The 17,196-nt window shown below is 33.2% G+C and overlaps 3 protein-coding genes across 3 annotated transcripts in view; all 3 read left to right on the forward strand.

Annotated features, from left to right (window-relative positions):
* Window positions 1-952, forward strand: part of LOC18011940 (probable pre-mRNA-splicing factor ATP-dependent RNA helicase DEAH5) — a 3,792-nt gene extending 2,840 nt beyond the window's left edge. The window contains 2 exon segments of the mRNA XM_006395485.2: window positions 6-329; window positions 420-952. Coding sequence (XP_006395547.2) covers window positions 6-329; window positions 420-813 — 718 coding nt within the window. The 3' untranslated portion in view covers window positions 814-952.
* A 67-nt stretch (window positions 953-1,019) lies between these two features.
* Window positions 1,020-4,317, forward strand: LOC18011941 (pentatricopeptide repeat-containing protein At3g26540). Its single transcript, XM_006395486.2, has 2 exons — window positions 1,020-3,368; window positions 3,899-4,317. Exon 1 carries the CDS (start codon window positions 1,084-1,086, stop codon window positions 3,154-3,156), a length of 2,073 nt encoding a protein of 690 aa, XP_006395548.1. The 5' UTR covers window positions 1,020-1,083; the 3' UTR covers window positions 3,157-3,368; window positions 3,899-4,317.
* A 3,657-nt stretch (window positions 4,318-7,974) lies between these two features.
* LOC18011825 (aquaporin TIP1-2) lies at window positions 7,975-9,626 on the forward strand. Its single transcript, XM_006395487.2, has 2 exons — window positions 7,975-8,479; window positions 8,997-9,626. Exons 1-2 carry the CDS (start codon window positions 8,093-8,095, stop codon window positions 9,369-9,371), a joined length of 762 nt encoding a protein of 253 aa, XP_006395549.1. The 5' UTR covers window positions 7,975-8,092; the 3' UTR covers window positions 9,372-9,626.
* The last annotated feature ends 7,570 nt before the right edge of the window (window positions 9,627-17,196 follow it).

Below are 17,196 nucleotides of genomic sequence, written 5' to 3' on the forward strand. Positions count from 1 at the left end.
AAAATGGCGGAGTTTCCTCTTGAACCCCCGCTGTCAAAAATGTTGCTAGCGAGTGTGGATCTCGGGTGCAGCGATGAGATTTTAACGATGATTGCTATGATCCAGACGGGCAACATATTCTATAGACCGAGGGAGAAGCAAGCTCAGGCAGACCAAAAAAGGGCAAAGTTTTTCCAGCCCGAAGGTGACCACTTGACATTGCTAGCTGTATATGAAGCTTGGAAGGACAAAAACTTTTCAGGTCCATGGTGTTTCGAAAACTTCATTCAGTCACGATCGTTACGACGTGCTCAAGATGTGAGGAAGCAGCTTCTCAGCATTATGGACAAGTAACTAACTAAACTAGTGTAGACCTTATTAGCTTGTTGATATGTGTGGAAAGACCAGTCTCTTAACGTGTGATTTTTGATGTTTTACAGGTATAAACTAGACGTGGTAAGCGCGGGAAAGAATTTCACAAAGATAAGGAAAGCAATCACAGCAGGATTCTTCTTCCATGGAGCAAGAAAAGATCCTCAGGAAGGTTACAGGACGCTAGTGGAGAATCAACCGGTTTACATACACCCGAGCAGCGCTCTGTTCCAGAGACAGCCAGATTGGGTGATATATCATGATCTTGTGATGACGACCAAAGAGTACATGAGAGAAGTGACTGTGATAGACCCAAAGTGGCTTGTTGAGTTAGCTCCAAGGTTCTTCAAAGTCGCTGATCCAACCAAAATGAGCAAGCGTAAGCGCCAAGAACGTATTGAGCCTTTGTATGATCGTTATCACGAGCCTAACTCTTGGCGTCTCAGCAAAAGACGTGCTTGAGAGAGACTTCATTTTTTTTTTTTCTTCCTTTCGTGTATCACGCAAATCTTCAAATGTTACTCTTTTTGTACCTTTCAAATTGTATTCAAATCTATAAACTAACAGAATGATGGATATGTCATAGATTGCAGCTTCATCATCGTTTTATTAGTAGATTACTTGCATCTTGGATTATTCGGTTCTTTTATTTAACTGTTGGACCGAACCAAAACGATGTCTTATTAAATGTCCTCTCTTTTGAGTTGATGAACAAAACATATTCCATTATACATGGCAGTGACCGGAAAAGTTCCTTCTTTTGGCCGTCTTTTCAGAGACGACAAAACCCGCAAGCGCCGTGTACCTAAAACCTCAGTGACCCATCAAATTCTCGAGCAACTCGAAGGCGGCAATGTCTCGAAAGCCGTCTCTGTTCTCTTTGTTTCTCTTGAGCGAGTCTCATACAAGCTATACGAGCGTCTTTTCCGTTCCTGTTCCTCGAAATCCCTCGTCGTGCAAGCCCGTAAAGTCGAATCCCATTTGATGACTTTCTCTCCTGTGCCCCCGATTTTCCTCATGAACAGAGCAATCGAAACCTACGGTAAAATCGGGTGTGTGAATGATGCCCGAGAACTGTTTGAGCAAATGCCTGAACGAAATGGTGGCTCCTGGAACGCTTTGATCACTGCTTGTTCTAAGAACGAAGTTCACGACGAGGTGTTTCGTACGTTTCGTAGAATGAACAGAGATGGTATACGAGCAACGGAGACATCTTTCGCTGGTGTTTTGAAGTCGTGCGGTTTGATATTAGACTTGAGATTGTTGAAGCAGCTTCATTGCGCTGTGATGAAGCATGGATTTTCGGGGAATGTTGATTTGGAGACTTCGATTGTTGATGTTTACGGTAAGTGTCGGGTTATGAGTGATGCGAGAAGAGTGTTTGATGAGATTGAAAATCCCAGTGACGTCTCGTGGAACGTGATTGTGCGACGGTATCTTGAGATGGGTTGTAATGATGAAGCAGTGGTGATGTTCTTCAAGATGCTAGAGTTAAATGTTCGACCTTTGAATCACACGGTTTCTAGTGCAATTTTGGCTTGTTCAAGATCTAAGTCCCTTCAGTTTGGAACGGTTCTCCACGCGATTGCTGTCAAACTTAATTTTGTGGCAGACAAAGTTGTGTCTACTTCTATATTTGACATGTATGTGAAATGTGACAGATTGGTTAGTGCTCGTAGAGTATTTGATCAAACCGAGTCTAGAGATTTGAAATCTTGGACTTCAGCGATGTCAGGGTATGCGATGAATGGTATAACTAGAGATGCAAGGGAACTATTTGATCTGATGCCTGAAAGGAATATAATCTCATGGAACGCAATGTTGGGCGGATATGTACGTGCTAGCGAATGGGAGGAGGCACTGGATTTTCTCACTTTGATGCGCAAGGAGATCGAAGATATTGATAATGTCACGCTTGTGTGGATTCTAAATGTCTGCTCAGGTGTCTCAGATGTTCAAATGGGGAAGCAAGCTCATGGTTTTATCTACCGACATGGATACGGTACGAACGTGATTGTAGCCAATGCACTTCTTGATATGTATGGAAAATGTGGTTCCTTTCGCAGTGCCAATAGTTTGTTCCGTCAAATGAGTGAAGTAAGAGATGAGGTTTCATGGAATGCGTTATTGAATGGTTTAGCTCAAGTTGGGCGGAGTGAACAGGCCCTTTCTTTCTTTGAAGGGATGCAACTTGAAGCAAAACCTAGCAAATACACACTCGCAACGCTCTTAGCAGGCTGTGCAAACATTCCTGCTCTTAAGTTAGGTAAAGCAACCCACGGCTTCCTGATCAGAAATGGCTATGAAATTGACATTGTAATACGAGGTGCTATGGTTGACATGTATTCCAAATGCCGATGTTTAGACTATGCTATTGAAGTGTTCAATGAGGCAGCCACACGGGACTTGATTCTATGGAACTCTATTATTCGTGGATGCTGTCGTAATGGAAGAAGCAAAGAGGTGTTTGAGCTGTTCATGCTAATGGAAGATGAAGGAGTTAAGCCTGACCATGTCACCTTTCTGGGAATCTTACATGCTTGCATACGTGAAGGTCATGTCGAACTCGGCTTTCAGTATTTCAGTTCTATGAGCACCAAATATCTTATATTACCGCAGGTTGAGCATTATGATTGTATGGTTGAACTCTACTGCAAGTATGGATGCTTGCATCAGCTTGAAGAATTTCTCCTCTTGATGCCTTTTGATCCAACTATCCAAATGTTGACGAGGATATTTGATGCTTGCCAAAATTACGGCTGGAAAAAGTTGGGAGCATGGGCTGCGAAAAGGCTTCATGAATGATCATACCTTCAGCCACCATAGATGAATCTTAAACAAAGAGATTGTGTCCTCCAGTCAGATCCAAGAACATGCATTTGGAAGGATTGCAGACAAGTGTCTTTTGAGTACCAGGAAGAGAAACGGGGATAAAGCCGTTGGCGCAGGAGGTGAAGAGATTAGAGAGACACATTAGTCTCTCCTGCCACTCCAAGTGATTTCTTTTCTTCTCGGAGGTAATCACAGATTCCCAACTCTTCTTTCAATTGCTTTTCATGCACATATATGTATGTGTGTGTGTGTGTGAGTGTGTATGCATCTTCATTTCTCTCTATTAGTATTCATTGATCAAATTTTCTCTCTTTTCTCTTTAGCTATGTTCGATTTGTTGGTAAGGTTTATGTTCCATGTAGTGCTTTGTGCTCAATTTGTGACTATGTGAATTTTGGTTTCTAGCTTAATATCTTCTAGTTCCCACTCAGTGATGGATCTGATGACTGAAGTTTATGTTGCGTAATCTCTCATAACGTAAAACGAGTTTATTCTGCTGGAAAAGAATGACTTGTTTTTCCTATTTAGTAATTATGGGAAAATTACACACTTTAATGATCTCTTGTTCCTGATTTTCTCTATTATCACTATGTTTTGTGCAAGGACTTTTCACCATTGTTGGTATACAGTACTTTCTGCATTTAAACTCGTGCGTCGATGTTTACGTCTTGATCTGATGCTAATCGATCTTGTTTCTTGTTGCTTCTTTGTCCAGAAATTGAAGCGTTCCTCTTCACCACTGAAGTCTGAAATTACCCTGGGTGAATAACAATGCTAAAATTGAAATCAGGTAAAAGGATCTATCTCTACTCCCAAAAAACCAGCATTGTGGTTCCCTAAAACAGAGCTTGAGTCGGTCGATTTTGGAAGTCTTAGACTCGAATAATGGAAAGAAGATTCCAAGTATTTTATTTGATTTTTCTTTATACATACAATTTCAGTTTTGCGATATTCGTGATTTAATGTCTTAAGGTTTTCAAGTCTTAATGTATTAGTGATCAATTATCATATTTATCACAATTTATCGTGCAATCTCTGTTTTGTAATTTTCAGAGTCTGAGATTCAAAGAAGTCTAAGGCTTAAACCTTTGGGACATAAGATAGCTTCATCAAAGAGGAAGAAATTGATCTTCCACTGTCATTTTATTTGAATTATGATTGGTATCAAATTTAACATATACTTACACACATTTTTGTATAAATAGTTTTATGCTCACATATTTTAATAGAAATCTAAAAGTGACGCTTTTGGTTAAATATTAGCTGAATATATTTTTTTAATGATTATAAAGTTTGGGCCGAAACCGGTATATTTCTTCCAAGTTCATAACCAAAACATGTCATGTGATCATAATTCAAGTGCCATTCTATTATAAGATTTCTAGACTTCGCCATTCATAAATTTTCTAATAGTATAAGATGTGTTTTATCGATTTATCAAAAAAAGATAACGGTAATCACATGAAAATAAAAAAATATAAACCCAAAGTAATTCATAAACAGATAAACGTCGTTCGTGATCGGAGAAAAAGAATACATGAATAAAAATATATATATATTTTTTTGAATGAATAATATATTATTATTTTTAAATGAATTGAAAGAGGATAACACATCATCACTTTGGCATACAAAAAAATAATTAATTAATTATGTAGATTAGTCATCGCCGGTTCATTATTTGAAAATTAGAAGTGACATTTACAGACTAACCATGTCTTTTGGACTAATGCTGTTTCTATAATAGTCCTATTATTGATCCCTATGCCAAGTCATTCTTAGTATTCTAATCTCAATTCTTTGTCCACTACGTTTACTTAAAAATATAAAACGTTATCTGTTTGGTAGTATCCTAATCTCAATTCTTTGCCTTTTTTATATCTATTCTAAAGTAGATTTAATCAGAGAAAACTATATAAGCTAGGATATTACAAAAAGTATTATAAAGGTTGGATCGACAGGCGAACATGAAATATATAATTCTAATTAAAATCATAATTATGTCTTTAGTAACCACTTATGGCGCTCATATACGTGATATCGTTGTAATATATCTTTATATATATGATTTCTCAACCACAAAATTACATGAAACAAAGTAAAACATCATTAGAATTATATTTTATGATTCTTTTTAGGTTGTTGTTGTTGTAGTTGTAGTCCTTTACATCATTATGGTCATTACAATAATTTACCATCTTATAAATTAGGCTCCGCATGTAGTATATATTCAAACTAAAAACAAAAACTGGAATCCTTGATTGGTAAGAAATCACATATATATATATAGATATATATATATATATATTGAACTCCATTTAACTAACCAGAAGCCCATGCATATGAGCACTTGTACACCATTTCTCGTGTCTTGTAGATAGATGAATAACTTTAGACTAAACCCTATCTAAACTTTATAGAATCCCAAAATATATTTACACGCGGTGCACGTACACGCGATCGCGACCTTCTTCTATTTTCTTGTTTAACGCTCAAAGAAGTATTAAAAGTTCATAAAAATGATTAGATGCTCTCATTATCTTTGTTATACTAATACATCACCTAATCTGTTTGTCTGTTATCCTTTGGTTAATTATGAAAGCGTAAGTTTGGTTAGCCTTATATCCTAAAAGCATATTCCCCTTCTCATTTTCGTGACGCAGTGGTCAGTATTATTTTGGCCTTACTAACCACATTTTTCTATTCTGATCATTCCATCACTTTTAATTTTTTTTTGTCTGTGTATATGTTTTCTCTCTAGCAATGCCTCGGCTAAAATTCGATATAATTTAAGGTGGTGAAACAACTTATTCCAATTCATATAATAAATGATGTAATCAACGCAATATGACAATGTTGTTTTATGGAGGCTTGTAATTAACATATTTTTCACAATATATATATATATATATATATATATATATATATATTTATGGTACATTACTGTATGTAAGTTCCATTTTGTGATCCACATGTTCTAAATAAGTTCCAAAAAATTAATGTGGTATGACTGTTAACGCATTTTTCACAATTTTTTTCTCTCTTACCCGTATATACAATTTTGTATCAATATATCGATCAAATATAAGAATTTATAACTGTTTCTATCACTTAAAATATTAAATATGCATGGCTAAAATTTAATAGTTTTTATATACAACCATTTTTATTTGTCATTTGTTTTATTTTATTTGCGTTCGTTCCTCTTCGTGCCAACTATTCATTTTGCACTAGCTAAATTTTTCGCATTGCGCGTTCCATTATCACCATTTGAATTTTAGACAATGCAATAACTGGAGAAAAAAAAAGACAATGTAATAACTGGTTGTATAAAAGGGTATTTTCAACATAAAATTCTAGGAACCTAAAGGTCTAAAATCGCCACCGGCCATTGTGTCAGGCCGGCGATAATTGGAGAAAAAAAAAAGCTTTCTAGGCCCGTTCATTATTGCTTTCTTCTATAATAATTAGTTTGATTTGACCATAGTATATAATAGTGTTTTGGTTTCTTAACAGTACGTTGTCTCAAATTTTGTAAGACGTCATAATAAGTTTAGAGATGGTAGTAAAGAAAAGAAAAAGAAAAAAAGTAACGCTTGCTGATATGACGGCAAAAAAAAAAAACAACGCTTGTTGACGGATTCTTTGATCATACTTTTTGAACCAAGATGAAGCATAATTCATGATCATTTATTTGTTTTTTTTTAAGCAAATATGTACATATAATTTATTTGTTCGTCAAACTATATATTTCTTCATATAAAGAAGAATATAGAGATCTTAAAACTAATCTAGAAGATTGAGAGAAATTAACAAAGTAAATGGAAACAATTCCTGATAAAAAAAAATAGAGTTAACCAAAAGATTAAAAAGATATATGCACAATGGGTAACCAAAAAAGAAAAACATGTGAAAAATTAAAGAAAGTATTGTCTTAAAAGTGGAAGGGGTAAGGACAGGCTGGCACTTGTGATTGGTTAGTTCCAGAGCCAGCTGTATCCCATTCACTACTCTTATCTCGCTATATACCGACCGACGACACGTGATCAAAATGGACCCCACCATGTGATATCTCCTTCACTAACTGTGTCCCTAATCGTCGCGATTCGATAATAAACCGGGTTTGTTGTCGTTTGGTTCGACCGCAATATCTTGCATCCGGTCGAGTCAATTAGGCGATTAATGAACCACTTATCCGTTTCAATTCCTTTTTTATTGGCTAACAGAATGAACTTTACCAAAAGTCATTTCCACATATTTTACTATCAATCTATTTTTTTTACCGTCAAGAGAGGAGTCTGTATTCTTTAAAAAAAATATTAAAAAATTAGAACAGAAAAAATATAGCTAACAAAATAGATCTTTTAAGAAACAAAAGAAATCATCTATTACATTTTTTTTTAAAAAAAAAAAATTGTAAATAGTAATGTACATGATGCAAGAGAAATATCCGGTTATTTTGGAATAGACAACTTAATTGGTAAGAGATGTAACTATGACAGACAATTCAACATGTATAGTATGCTATATTTTCCAAAGAAATCATGTAAATATCTTTAAAAATTATGTATTCTATAAGACAATTTTTGGCTCACATATTTTTTTTTTTAAAAAACTCCATTAATAAAAACAACACTTTTAAATGCCAAACAGAAATTTGAAAAAGATGATTATTAGAAAATTGGAAAACGGACTTATAAACATGGTTTGTGTATCATCGATGTAATGTTTTAAAAAAAAAAAAACAAATATGCTGATATATATGACAAGAAATGGATTTATATATACTTGGAGATAAACACACTTGGCTATATATACACTACCCTAAACACACAAAAGAAAATCAGACCAATCACTACATAGACAAACACAAAAAAACCACCACTAAACCATTTGAAACTCTCCGATCATGCCGATCAGAAACATCGCCATCGGCGGAGTCCAAGAAGAAGTGACTCACCCAAGCGCACTTAGGGCGGCTCTCGCCGAGTTTATCTCAACGTTGATATTTGTTTTCGCCGGCTCAGGCTCCGGAATTGCTTTCAACAAGCTCACTGACAATGGAGCCACCACTCCTTCCGGCCTCGTCGCCGCTGCCTTAGCTCATGCTTTCGGTCTCTTCGTCGCTGTTTCCGTCGGTGCTAACATCTCCGGTGGTCACGTTAATCCCGCCGTTACCTTCGGTGCCTTCCTCGGTGGTAACATCACTCTCCTCCGTGGTATTCTCTACTGGATCGCTCAGCTTCTTGGCTCCGTCGTCGCTTGTTTCCTCCTTACTTTCGCCACCGGTGGCTTGGTAACGTCATTTACTTTCTTCCTTACTACTTCGGTTTAATCTTTTGGTTTCAGAAAATTAATTAGTCACTAAACTAGCTAATAGGTTTGGTTCTGGTTCTTTTTTGGCCTAAAAATGTAAAGAAACTAAAGTTAGTTTTTTTAATGTTTTGTATGGTTAGTTTTGAACTTTGAAAGTATAAATATCGTAATCGTATTTAAATTAATTCAGTTTCTGAATCAAATTTTTGGGTGTGATCCTAATTGTATTCTAGTACGAATCGATTTGGTAAGGTAGGGTTTTGGTCTTGGTTTGAACTTTGAATTGTTCTTGTTTAGTTTTTGATAAAAGGTGTTTATTTCAACTAATAAAATTAGATTTCGTGGATTTGATGCTGTTTAAAACTTAATTGAACCAAGTTTTGGGTTCGGTTTATATCCATTACATAATGAGTATTTTCACTTAAACAACCCTTTGACCTAACTTTTACAGCAAGTAACTAAACCTTTTTTTCCTTTCAAAATGTTATTTTTTGCAGGCGGTTCCGGCGTTCGGTCTCTCTGCCGGAGTTGGATCATTAAACGCATTCGTCTTCGAGATCGTGATGACCTTCGGGCTCGTCTACACAGTCTACGCAACCGCCATCGACCCCAAAAACGGAAGTCTCGGAACAATCGCACCAATCGCCATTGGTTTCATCGTCGGAGCAAACATCCTCGCCGGTGGAGCTTTCAGTGGAGCCTCCATGAACCCAGCCGTCGCTTTCGGACCAGCCGTCGTGAGCTGGTCGTGGAGCAACCACTGGGTTTACTGGGCTGGTCCTCTTGTCGGTGGTGGACTCGCCGGACTCATCTACGAGTTTGTTTTCATCGGCGGAAACGACCATGAGCAATTGCCCACCACTGATTATTGAAGACCCAAAAAAAAAAAAAAAAAAAAAAATTCGATGTTGTGATTTGATTTGTTTCTGTTTCGCATCGTGATTGGGTTTCTTTGTGACCGTTGGATCTTTTTTTAGATGAATCTTTGTATGTTGATTAATGTTGTATTTGGGTTTGTTGTTGGAGTTTTTATTTCCCTGGAAGGCTTTTGTCTTTGTGCAATTGTATTGTACGGTATTAATGACTATATATATGATAAAACCAGGGGATGTGAATTATGCTACGAAGTTATATTTTTCTCTTCTAATGAAAAATATTGAATTATTTAGAGTTTGAAGTACCGTAGGTAATTTAGATAATGAACTTAAGAGAAATATTTTTAAATTGATGTATTTAATAAATTTTTAGTGCGGTTAATTGGTATATGGTTTTTTCTTTTAATCAAAACTGGTACATATTTATACATGATTTATGCTAGACAAAAATTGTATCAAACTTGGACGAATCATTTAACGTGATGTGTAACTATTTTTAGGTGAACAAATTAGTGCCACATACAATATAGTTTTAGTCCATATAAATCGCGTAGCACTTAACTTGGAAAAACTAGGGAATGCAAATGATGATAATTACTACCGTATTCGCTGAAAGTGATACTAAAGTTTTAAATGGCCCGAAATTTTATGAAAAATGGGTTCTGTATATATATATATATATATATATATATATATGTGAAAGTAAGGTGTTTATATGTTTACATAGTAATATTTTGTTTCGTAATGGGATCTTATATATGTAGGTCTAAGCTAGCTAGCTCTGGGATAGTCTAAAACTTTAAAGTGAAACCATTTGCAGGTATATGTGTTTTCAGCCAATTCGTCTTAAGATTTCCACCAATTCAGCAAAAAGGTGTCACCATTTGCCTAAAAATTCATTCTTACAGCAGAAAACTCACACTTACAAGTCATGAGCTTTAAAGTTTCAAATTTCTGAATTTGGCTTTTATTTATTTTAGCGTATAAAAAGATCGGCTCCCAAAAATATGTTTGATTGCTGATCCATCTCGAATCACTATTTATTATTTTCTTCTTTCTAATTCTCTTCCAACATTTCGGCGGGAATATGTCGGGACATTTTTGTCATTTCGATTTCATTTTGTTTGCATACGAAACGTGAATATATGGATTGAGAATAGATTCGCTAGATCTTGTGGGGTAAAATGGATAGAAAGTTCGTGAAACGAGTGGACACGATTCACACGAACCATCTCTAGCCACTTCTATACCATTCCATGATTTGATAATGGTGTTAATAACAAAAATCTAACGAAAATTGTATCAAACACCATTTCAGTAGTTTACAAACAAGACTCGTTTTATATCCGTTTGCCAAGACTCGTTTTAGACGTTAGATATTAAAGCATAGCATCTGCAGATAGATCTCCGGACCAAAGAATTCAAATAGCAATAGATTAATAACAAACAAAAAAAAAATCACAATTTTGCCGAGGTAAATCACATGAGCAAAAAAAACGAAAAAACCAAACTTATCAAAGCTGCACAAAACGACTGATAAAACGCCTCTAAGATTATAATATAGACCAAAAAAAGACGTATAAATCCATGATAGACATTTCGGCTCCCAAAGACACAAAGTGTGTACGTCCAAATTTCATACAAATAAAATATGTTGATCATTTCTTTTCTTTTGATATAAAACAGCTTGATTATGATAGTTTGAACGTGAAAACTTGCGAAGATAGACTATACCTAACACAACCAGCTAGCTCTAGGCTTACCAAACCACGATCAAAGAATTAAAGACAATACATTATACACATGCAGATTCATTTCATATATACGATACGCAAATTAGCATGTGCAAAGTTGGACCATTTCGTACACCGCACCATTACTTAATTTCCCCTACCTTCCTTTTTGTTCTTTCCATATAAATATAATTCATATGCCTTTCCATTGATGGCAATATAAAAAAAACAACAACAACTTAAAAATTGAAGTGATACTTTCTTTGAAAATCTAAAAATAACACTTGTAAACCGAACAAGTAACATCTAAAAAGAAATCTTGAAATCAGTTATCTCCTATCTTAACGTTGGTGTTTTGATGATAAACACTGTTTTTACATATCATAAGAGTAAACAACGTATAAACATTTGGTTTCTGTAAACATTTGGTTTCTGTTAACATTTGGTTTCTGTTAACGGTGAAATTCAGTGCAAAACACTAACTGACTGAGAGCTATTCTGAATAAGAAGTACATCAGTGTGGCACATGGCTGATTTTTAGTCCGGTGCATCCCAGCCAATTTGTGTTGTCTTATTACTTCAAATTTGTTTCAGGAAGAAAACAGCTATATTGAAATATCTTATATGTTAGATTGGAGTCATTGGACCTACCATGTTTTTTTTTTAACCGTGACCAATCTATTATATTAAAACAGAAGCACATTTAGTACTTGCTTCCAAACACTCCTAATTTTTTTTAAGTGTTTAAAAATAATTTTAATAATTATTTATATTTAATTTCGAAAATTAGTTATTAATTTAAATATTTTTAGAATTCCTTAAATATAGGTAATTTAGATTTGATTTGATTTGATTAGATTAAAAATAATAAATCAGATATTAATTTAGATTTGATTTAAAGATTCTAATTTAAATAATTTCTATACTTTATTAAACATTTTTATCAAAAATATCTAGAATTTTTGAAGAAAAAAATTCACATATGAAAAAAAATGGTCATATTTGAAATATAAAATATTTATAATGATGTAAATGATATGATATTTATGTTGTTTATATAATATATTTACGATTATGATTTATTTATAAATTAATAATAAAATAATAGATAAAATTCAAATGTATAATTTAAATATCAAAAAAATATTTTTTAAAATTGATAGAACTAAAAATATATACTAAAAACCGGGTTAAAACTATTTTGGTAACTAATATCACTAATTTTGAATTATACATGTATATCGAAAATATATTTTTCATACAAAATCAAAACATAAAAAAATTAAAAATTATTCCATACACTATAATGTGGTTTGAAAAACAGTTGTACACTCCCTTCGTTGATTAAATTTTTGAAAACTATAATGCTAAATAATACTTTTAATACATCTCAAATTTTTAACAAATATTTATATTATACGGTAATACGAACGGAAAAATTAGAATTATGTTTTTATAATAGTTCATTTTGAATTAATATTAGCGGACGGGTTAAAGTTATATTTTATAATCATAATTAATTTTAATACTATAAAAATATATCTAAACACAAAAATCAATATTTTTACTTATTAAAATATATATTTATAAAAATAATTATATCTAAACTCAAAAACACAAATTATATTACAAAATTCGTTAAATAATAAAAAATATTCCCGTGCATTCGCACCGGATTAGAATCTAGTTCATTTTGAAATCTGTGTCTGTTTAATGATTTTAGCAGTATATTTCGAACAACCTTTAAAGATACATAATAATAAGTAATTAGGGAACGTCTAAAATTATGATTAGTAGACTCAGCGGTTAAATATTAGTCCCTCCATTTCTAAAAGAAGAATTTTCTACTTTTTTCTTTTATCATAAAGATAGATTTGTTTTCTCTTTTCTATGCATTTTTTTTGCTTACTAATTTTTTTCCTTGTCGATGGAGTTAGATGATCCGCAATCCGAACTTGCAAAAGAACCCTCCAACTTGGAATAATTGTAACCTCAATATTCTCATCGAAGAACGGATTCGTATCCGTGCATGTACATTAATTTTGATATTCAATATTCTCATCGAAGAACGGATTCGTATCCGTGCATGTACTACCACATAATTACTGATACACTCTCCAATATAGATATTTTTTGTATGATCAAAATTTTAAAGGCTAAATATAGTCGTTTTCCATTTTGAATATTTATAAGTTGGCATTGCATGGTCGGTTTGGAGCAAGTAAAGAGTTCATAATTGTAATTCATAGCGATCACATCTTTGAGTTTGGTCGGCACCTTCACGTTCCCCCGTCATTCTCCGACCAACTATGTCCACGTCTCTCTGTCTCTTCTACCCAATAAATATAATCATCTTCAGGATTTTCTTCATTTAATTTCGTAAGGAATTAGGCCCTACACCCACAACGTGACAATTTTATATAGGGCCACATATATATACATATATATATATACATCTTGTGTGTGTGAGAGAGAAAGATAGGGTATCAGGTATACAGTAAATTATTGGTTTATATAGACTGGTTATTTCCGGTTTAGTAAATACTTCTGTATAGTTAACATTATGTACAGAGTAGAGTAGAGTATATATTAAATTGTACAGCTAATTATCCAAAGTAATGAGAATAATTTTCCCAACAAACTTTTCTCTCGTCGTCTTCCTCATATATACTCTTAACCGCTAATATGGTATCAGAGCTTTCCTAGCTCATTTTTCTCCTCGATTTCCTTCATTTTCACCATTTCTGAGCTCGGATTCGTCTTCTGTGTGTTCGATTTCATATATCCATGGTGTCTGTGTTGGATAATGAGCTGTACAATTCAATATATAATCTACTTTACTCTGTACATAATGTTAACTATACAGAAGTATTTACTAAACCGGAAATAACCAGTCTATATAAACCAATATAAACAGTGTGTTCGTTGTTTTTGAAATTTGAAAATATGATTATTTGTTTTATAGTGTCTGAGTTTTGGGTGTAATTTGGAAAAAAAAAACAAAACTCAAACGACAACAGAATTTTCAAAACTATCCATAATGCATGTCGCTCTTCATTTCCTCTACACTAAAAGAATGTCTGTACTATAAAAATGTCAAACATTTGTTCAATCACTCAAATTTTTTGTTGAGTTTTAATTATAGAGAATTATGAATTATTACGATCATGTAGTTTATATTCAACTCGCAGACCCGCCCATGAATCCTCTAACTGTAGCACAAGAATCTGCATGTCTTTAACCAATGAAAGCTAATGCAATCTTCTAACAATGGTCCCAAAAATATTTATTGTATAATTTTATTTGAGCTTCTCGAATTTCTTATGCGCTCGATTTAGTACCGATTCTGTCAACACGCTATAATATTTCTATCAAAATCATTTCAAATCGTTATTTTATGTAGTAATGTAACCTGTGGCTCATAATAAGTGTGGGCCTCATACCGAACATAAAAATGGGTCTGTATCATAATAATATAGTATGAGATTAATGCCCATGTAAAAAGTTTTAAAATGTAACAAAACACATGAGTACATGACTATTTTCACGTGATTGTCTTTTTTATTTGGAAAGTTGTTAAACCCCAAACAAATATCAGTTTCATCAGCTGCTCACAGATTCCTAAGACAAGTGGCCCTTTAATCTTATGAAAAAAAAAAAAAAAAATCTTATGAAAAAGTTGTGAAAAAAATATTATCCCTGAGCGGGTGCACGCACATGCTCAAAACGGTTCTTAATGTTAATGGTACCGCTAGTATTGCTCTTTTCTTATAACTACAAATTTGCCATTGTTGGGTCCTTGATAAGAAATATTGGTTTACGATTCACTAATTGTGGTCAAATATTGTAGAGGCTATTTGTTCATGAGACATCAACAAAATCTTGCAAGTTAATAGTTTGGTCTTTGTCTTTGTAGTACTAAAATAAAATTGGGCTAAAGTAGTTGAAAATTTTGAGAAGCCCATTTATTTCATTAGTATGTATGACTTAATATGGTGATTCTCCAAAGTGCTGTTGTGACAGTTTTTCTTGAACGAGGCCTGACCCAGCAGAAATATAAATATAAAAATAATAATGACACTCGAAACTGAATGAATCTGCAAGTCTAATCCCAAAATAAAAAGCCTAATCTGAAACTGCAATCCATAGACGAATTAGCCCATAACGCAAAACAAGGGCCGTTGTGGTGTTATTCTGAATGCGGCGACTACTCAAAAGAATTGTGAAATCAGAAAAAAAATTAATGGTTATAGTCCTAAGCCAGGCTAATTAAGAGCGTTTTGCTGAGCTTAATACGTTGTTGAATTGATTCTCCACTCGGCCTACTTGTATGGGTCGATTTGATTCTCCAGTTGCTCCAATCCTTAAATCAAAGCTATGAAATCATGTACATAATTAAGGGTTGGCTCTGAGGTCTAAAGTCTAAAGTTTATGCGTATAATGGGACTAACCACAAACAGTATATCTTTTCAAGTATGGGTTCAATCTTCGAAAGCGCCGTGTTAGATTGGAGCATACTGAATTGTCCACGTTATTACAAAGGCATTTATTGTAGTGTGATTTCATCATCCACGTCACGAATGTATTTTTTGGTGGATCTTAAGTAACATTCATTAATGTTCATTTCATTAATGTTCATTTAACGCATTAGCTGTTAATTTATAACTTTTAACCGGCTTGCAGTTATCAAGCCACAACCGTTATACCCTATCATCACCGGTTTTCGTTATGCAGTTATGCTTTAGTCATATACTATTATGTTATTATCTTGTTTTTTTTTTTTTGAAAGCATACCATTAGAGAAAAGGGAAATCCGCCATTAAAAAGAAAAATTACAAGACAATTTTTTTTTATAAACAAAAAACTGTTTAGTTAAAAGTGAATATAATGTATTTATGGTAATGAAGACCACGCATGACATTCTTATTAACAAAATAAAATATATATCAAATTAACTAATTAAATAAATATTTTCTCTCTTTCATTTAGTTAATTTGATACAATATAATTTTGTTTGAAAAAAAAATTCCAAGTTTGATGAATTTTATTTTCCTAACCTGGAAAATTTTATATATCTATTTATCTGATCTTTTAGTTAGAATCAAATCTATAGGATCATTTTAGTATATACCAAAAATTGACCACTTAATTAAGTATATACCAAAAGATACTTCAAAATTAAGTGGTTTATGCCACATCAGCAAAACTTCACATTTTTACTCCTATATCCAATTAACGTCACTACATTTACAAAAAAAGAGAAATTAACCGACAGCAGCATTTAATGCTCGCCAGTTGGGGTCAGAGATAGTCTTGATAACTATCTTCTAGATAATGACATCTGTCACCTGCCATAAAATATGGTGTATCATATGTGGTAGATGCGATATAACGGTTTATGTATTATGGTTATCGTTTGCTAATTTTAATGTATATATATCTGATAACTACATATGAGTGTTATCGTTTGTCCGGATTATACTAACAATAATATGTAATACAAGTTAACATGTTAACAATGCTTATTGTTACATGTTAACAATGATATATGTTAATATTTCTACTTTTTAACAATAATATCTAAATATTGTAACATGTTAACATAGTTTGTTATTATGGTGCAATAAAATATATGATACTTGTTAACGTGCTAATAATAATATCAGATATTTATTAAGATGTTAACAATAGTAGGTAGTGTTTGTTGGCGTGTTATCCGATATTTGGTAGCATGGTAATAATAATAACAAGTATTGTCCAAATGTTATAAATACAATATTTTTGTTAATATGTAACATATTAGTTAGTGATGTAAAACATAAGAGAGCATCTGTAATTTAGTTGGACCCGACTAAAAAATGGTAAATAACTACTTTCTCTCTCTATTGCCCTTATTATTTTATCTTTCCTCTATTTTGTCTCGATTACAACGAACAATTGTATGTGAAACATACACAATATTTCTTGACAACTTTTCGTATCTTTTAGACCCACTGCATGAGAGAGAACTCAATTTTTCAGATATATGTCTTAGGGTCTTTATGGACGTTTCTTAGTGAACAGTATGTAGTCAAAACCACTTTTTAAAG

The sequence above is a fragment of the Eutrema salsugineum genome, unplaced genomic scaffold (assembly GCF_000478725.1).
Source record: "Eutrema salsugineum unplaced genomic scaffold, Eutsalg1_0 scaffold_6, whole genome shotgun sequence".
Taxonomy (NCBI): Eukaryota; Viridiplantae; Streptophyta; class Magnoliopsida; order Brassicales; family Brassicaceae; genus Eutrema; species Eutrema salsugineum.

Coding starts and splice junctions, on each gene's coding strand:
- LOC18011825 (XM_006395487.2), top strand. CDS start 8,093: ATGCCGATCAGAAACATCGCCATCGGCGGAGTCCAAGAAGAAGTGACT. Junction 8,480..8,996: donor CTTTCGCCACCGGTGGCTTG/GTAACGTCATTT, acceptor TATTTTTTGCAG/GCGGTTCCGGCGTTCGGTCT.
- LOC18011941 (XM_006395486.2), top strand. CDS start 1,084: ATGGCAGTGACCGGAAAAGTTCCTTCTTTTGGCCGTCTTTTCAGAGAC.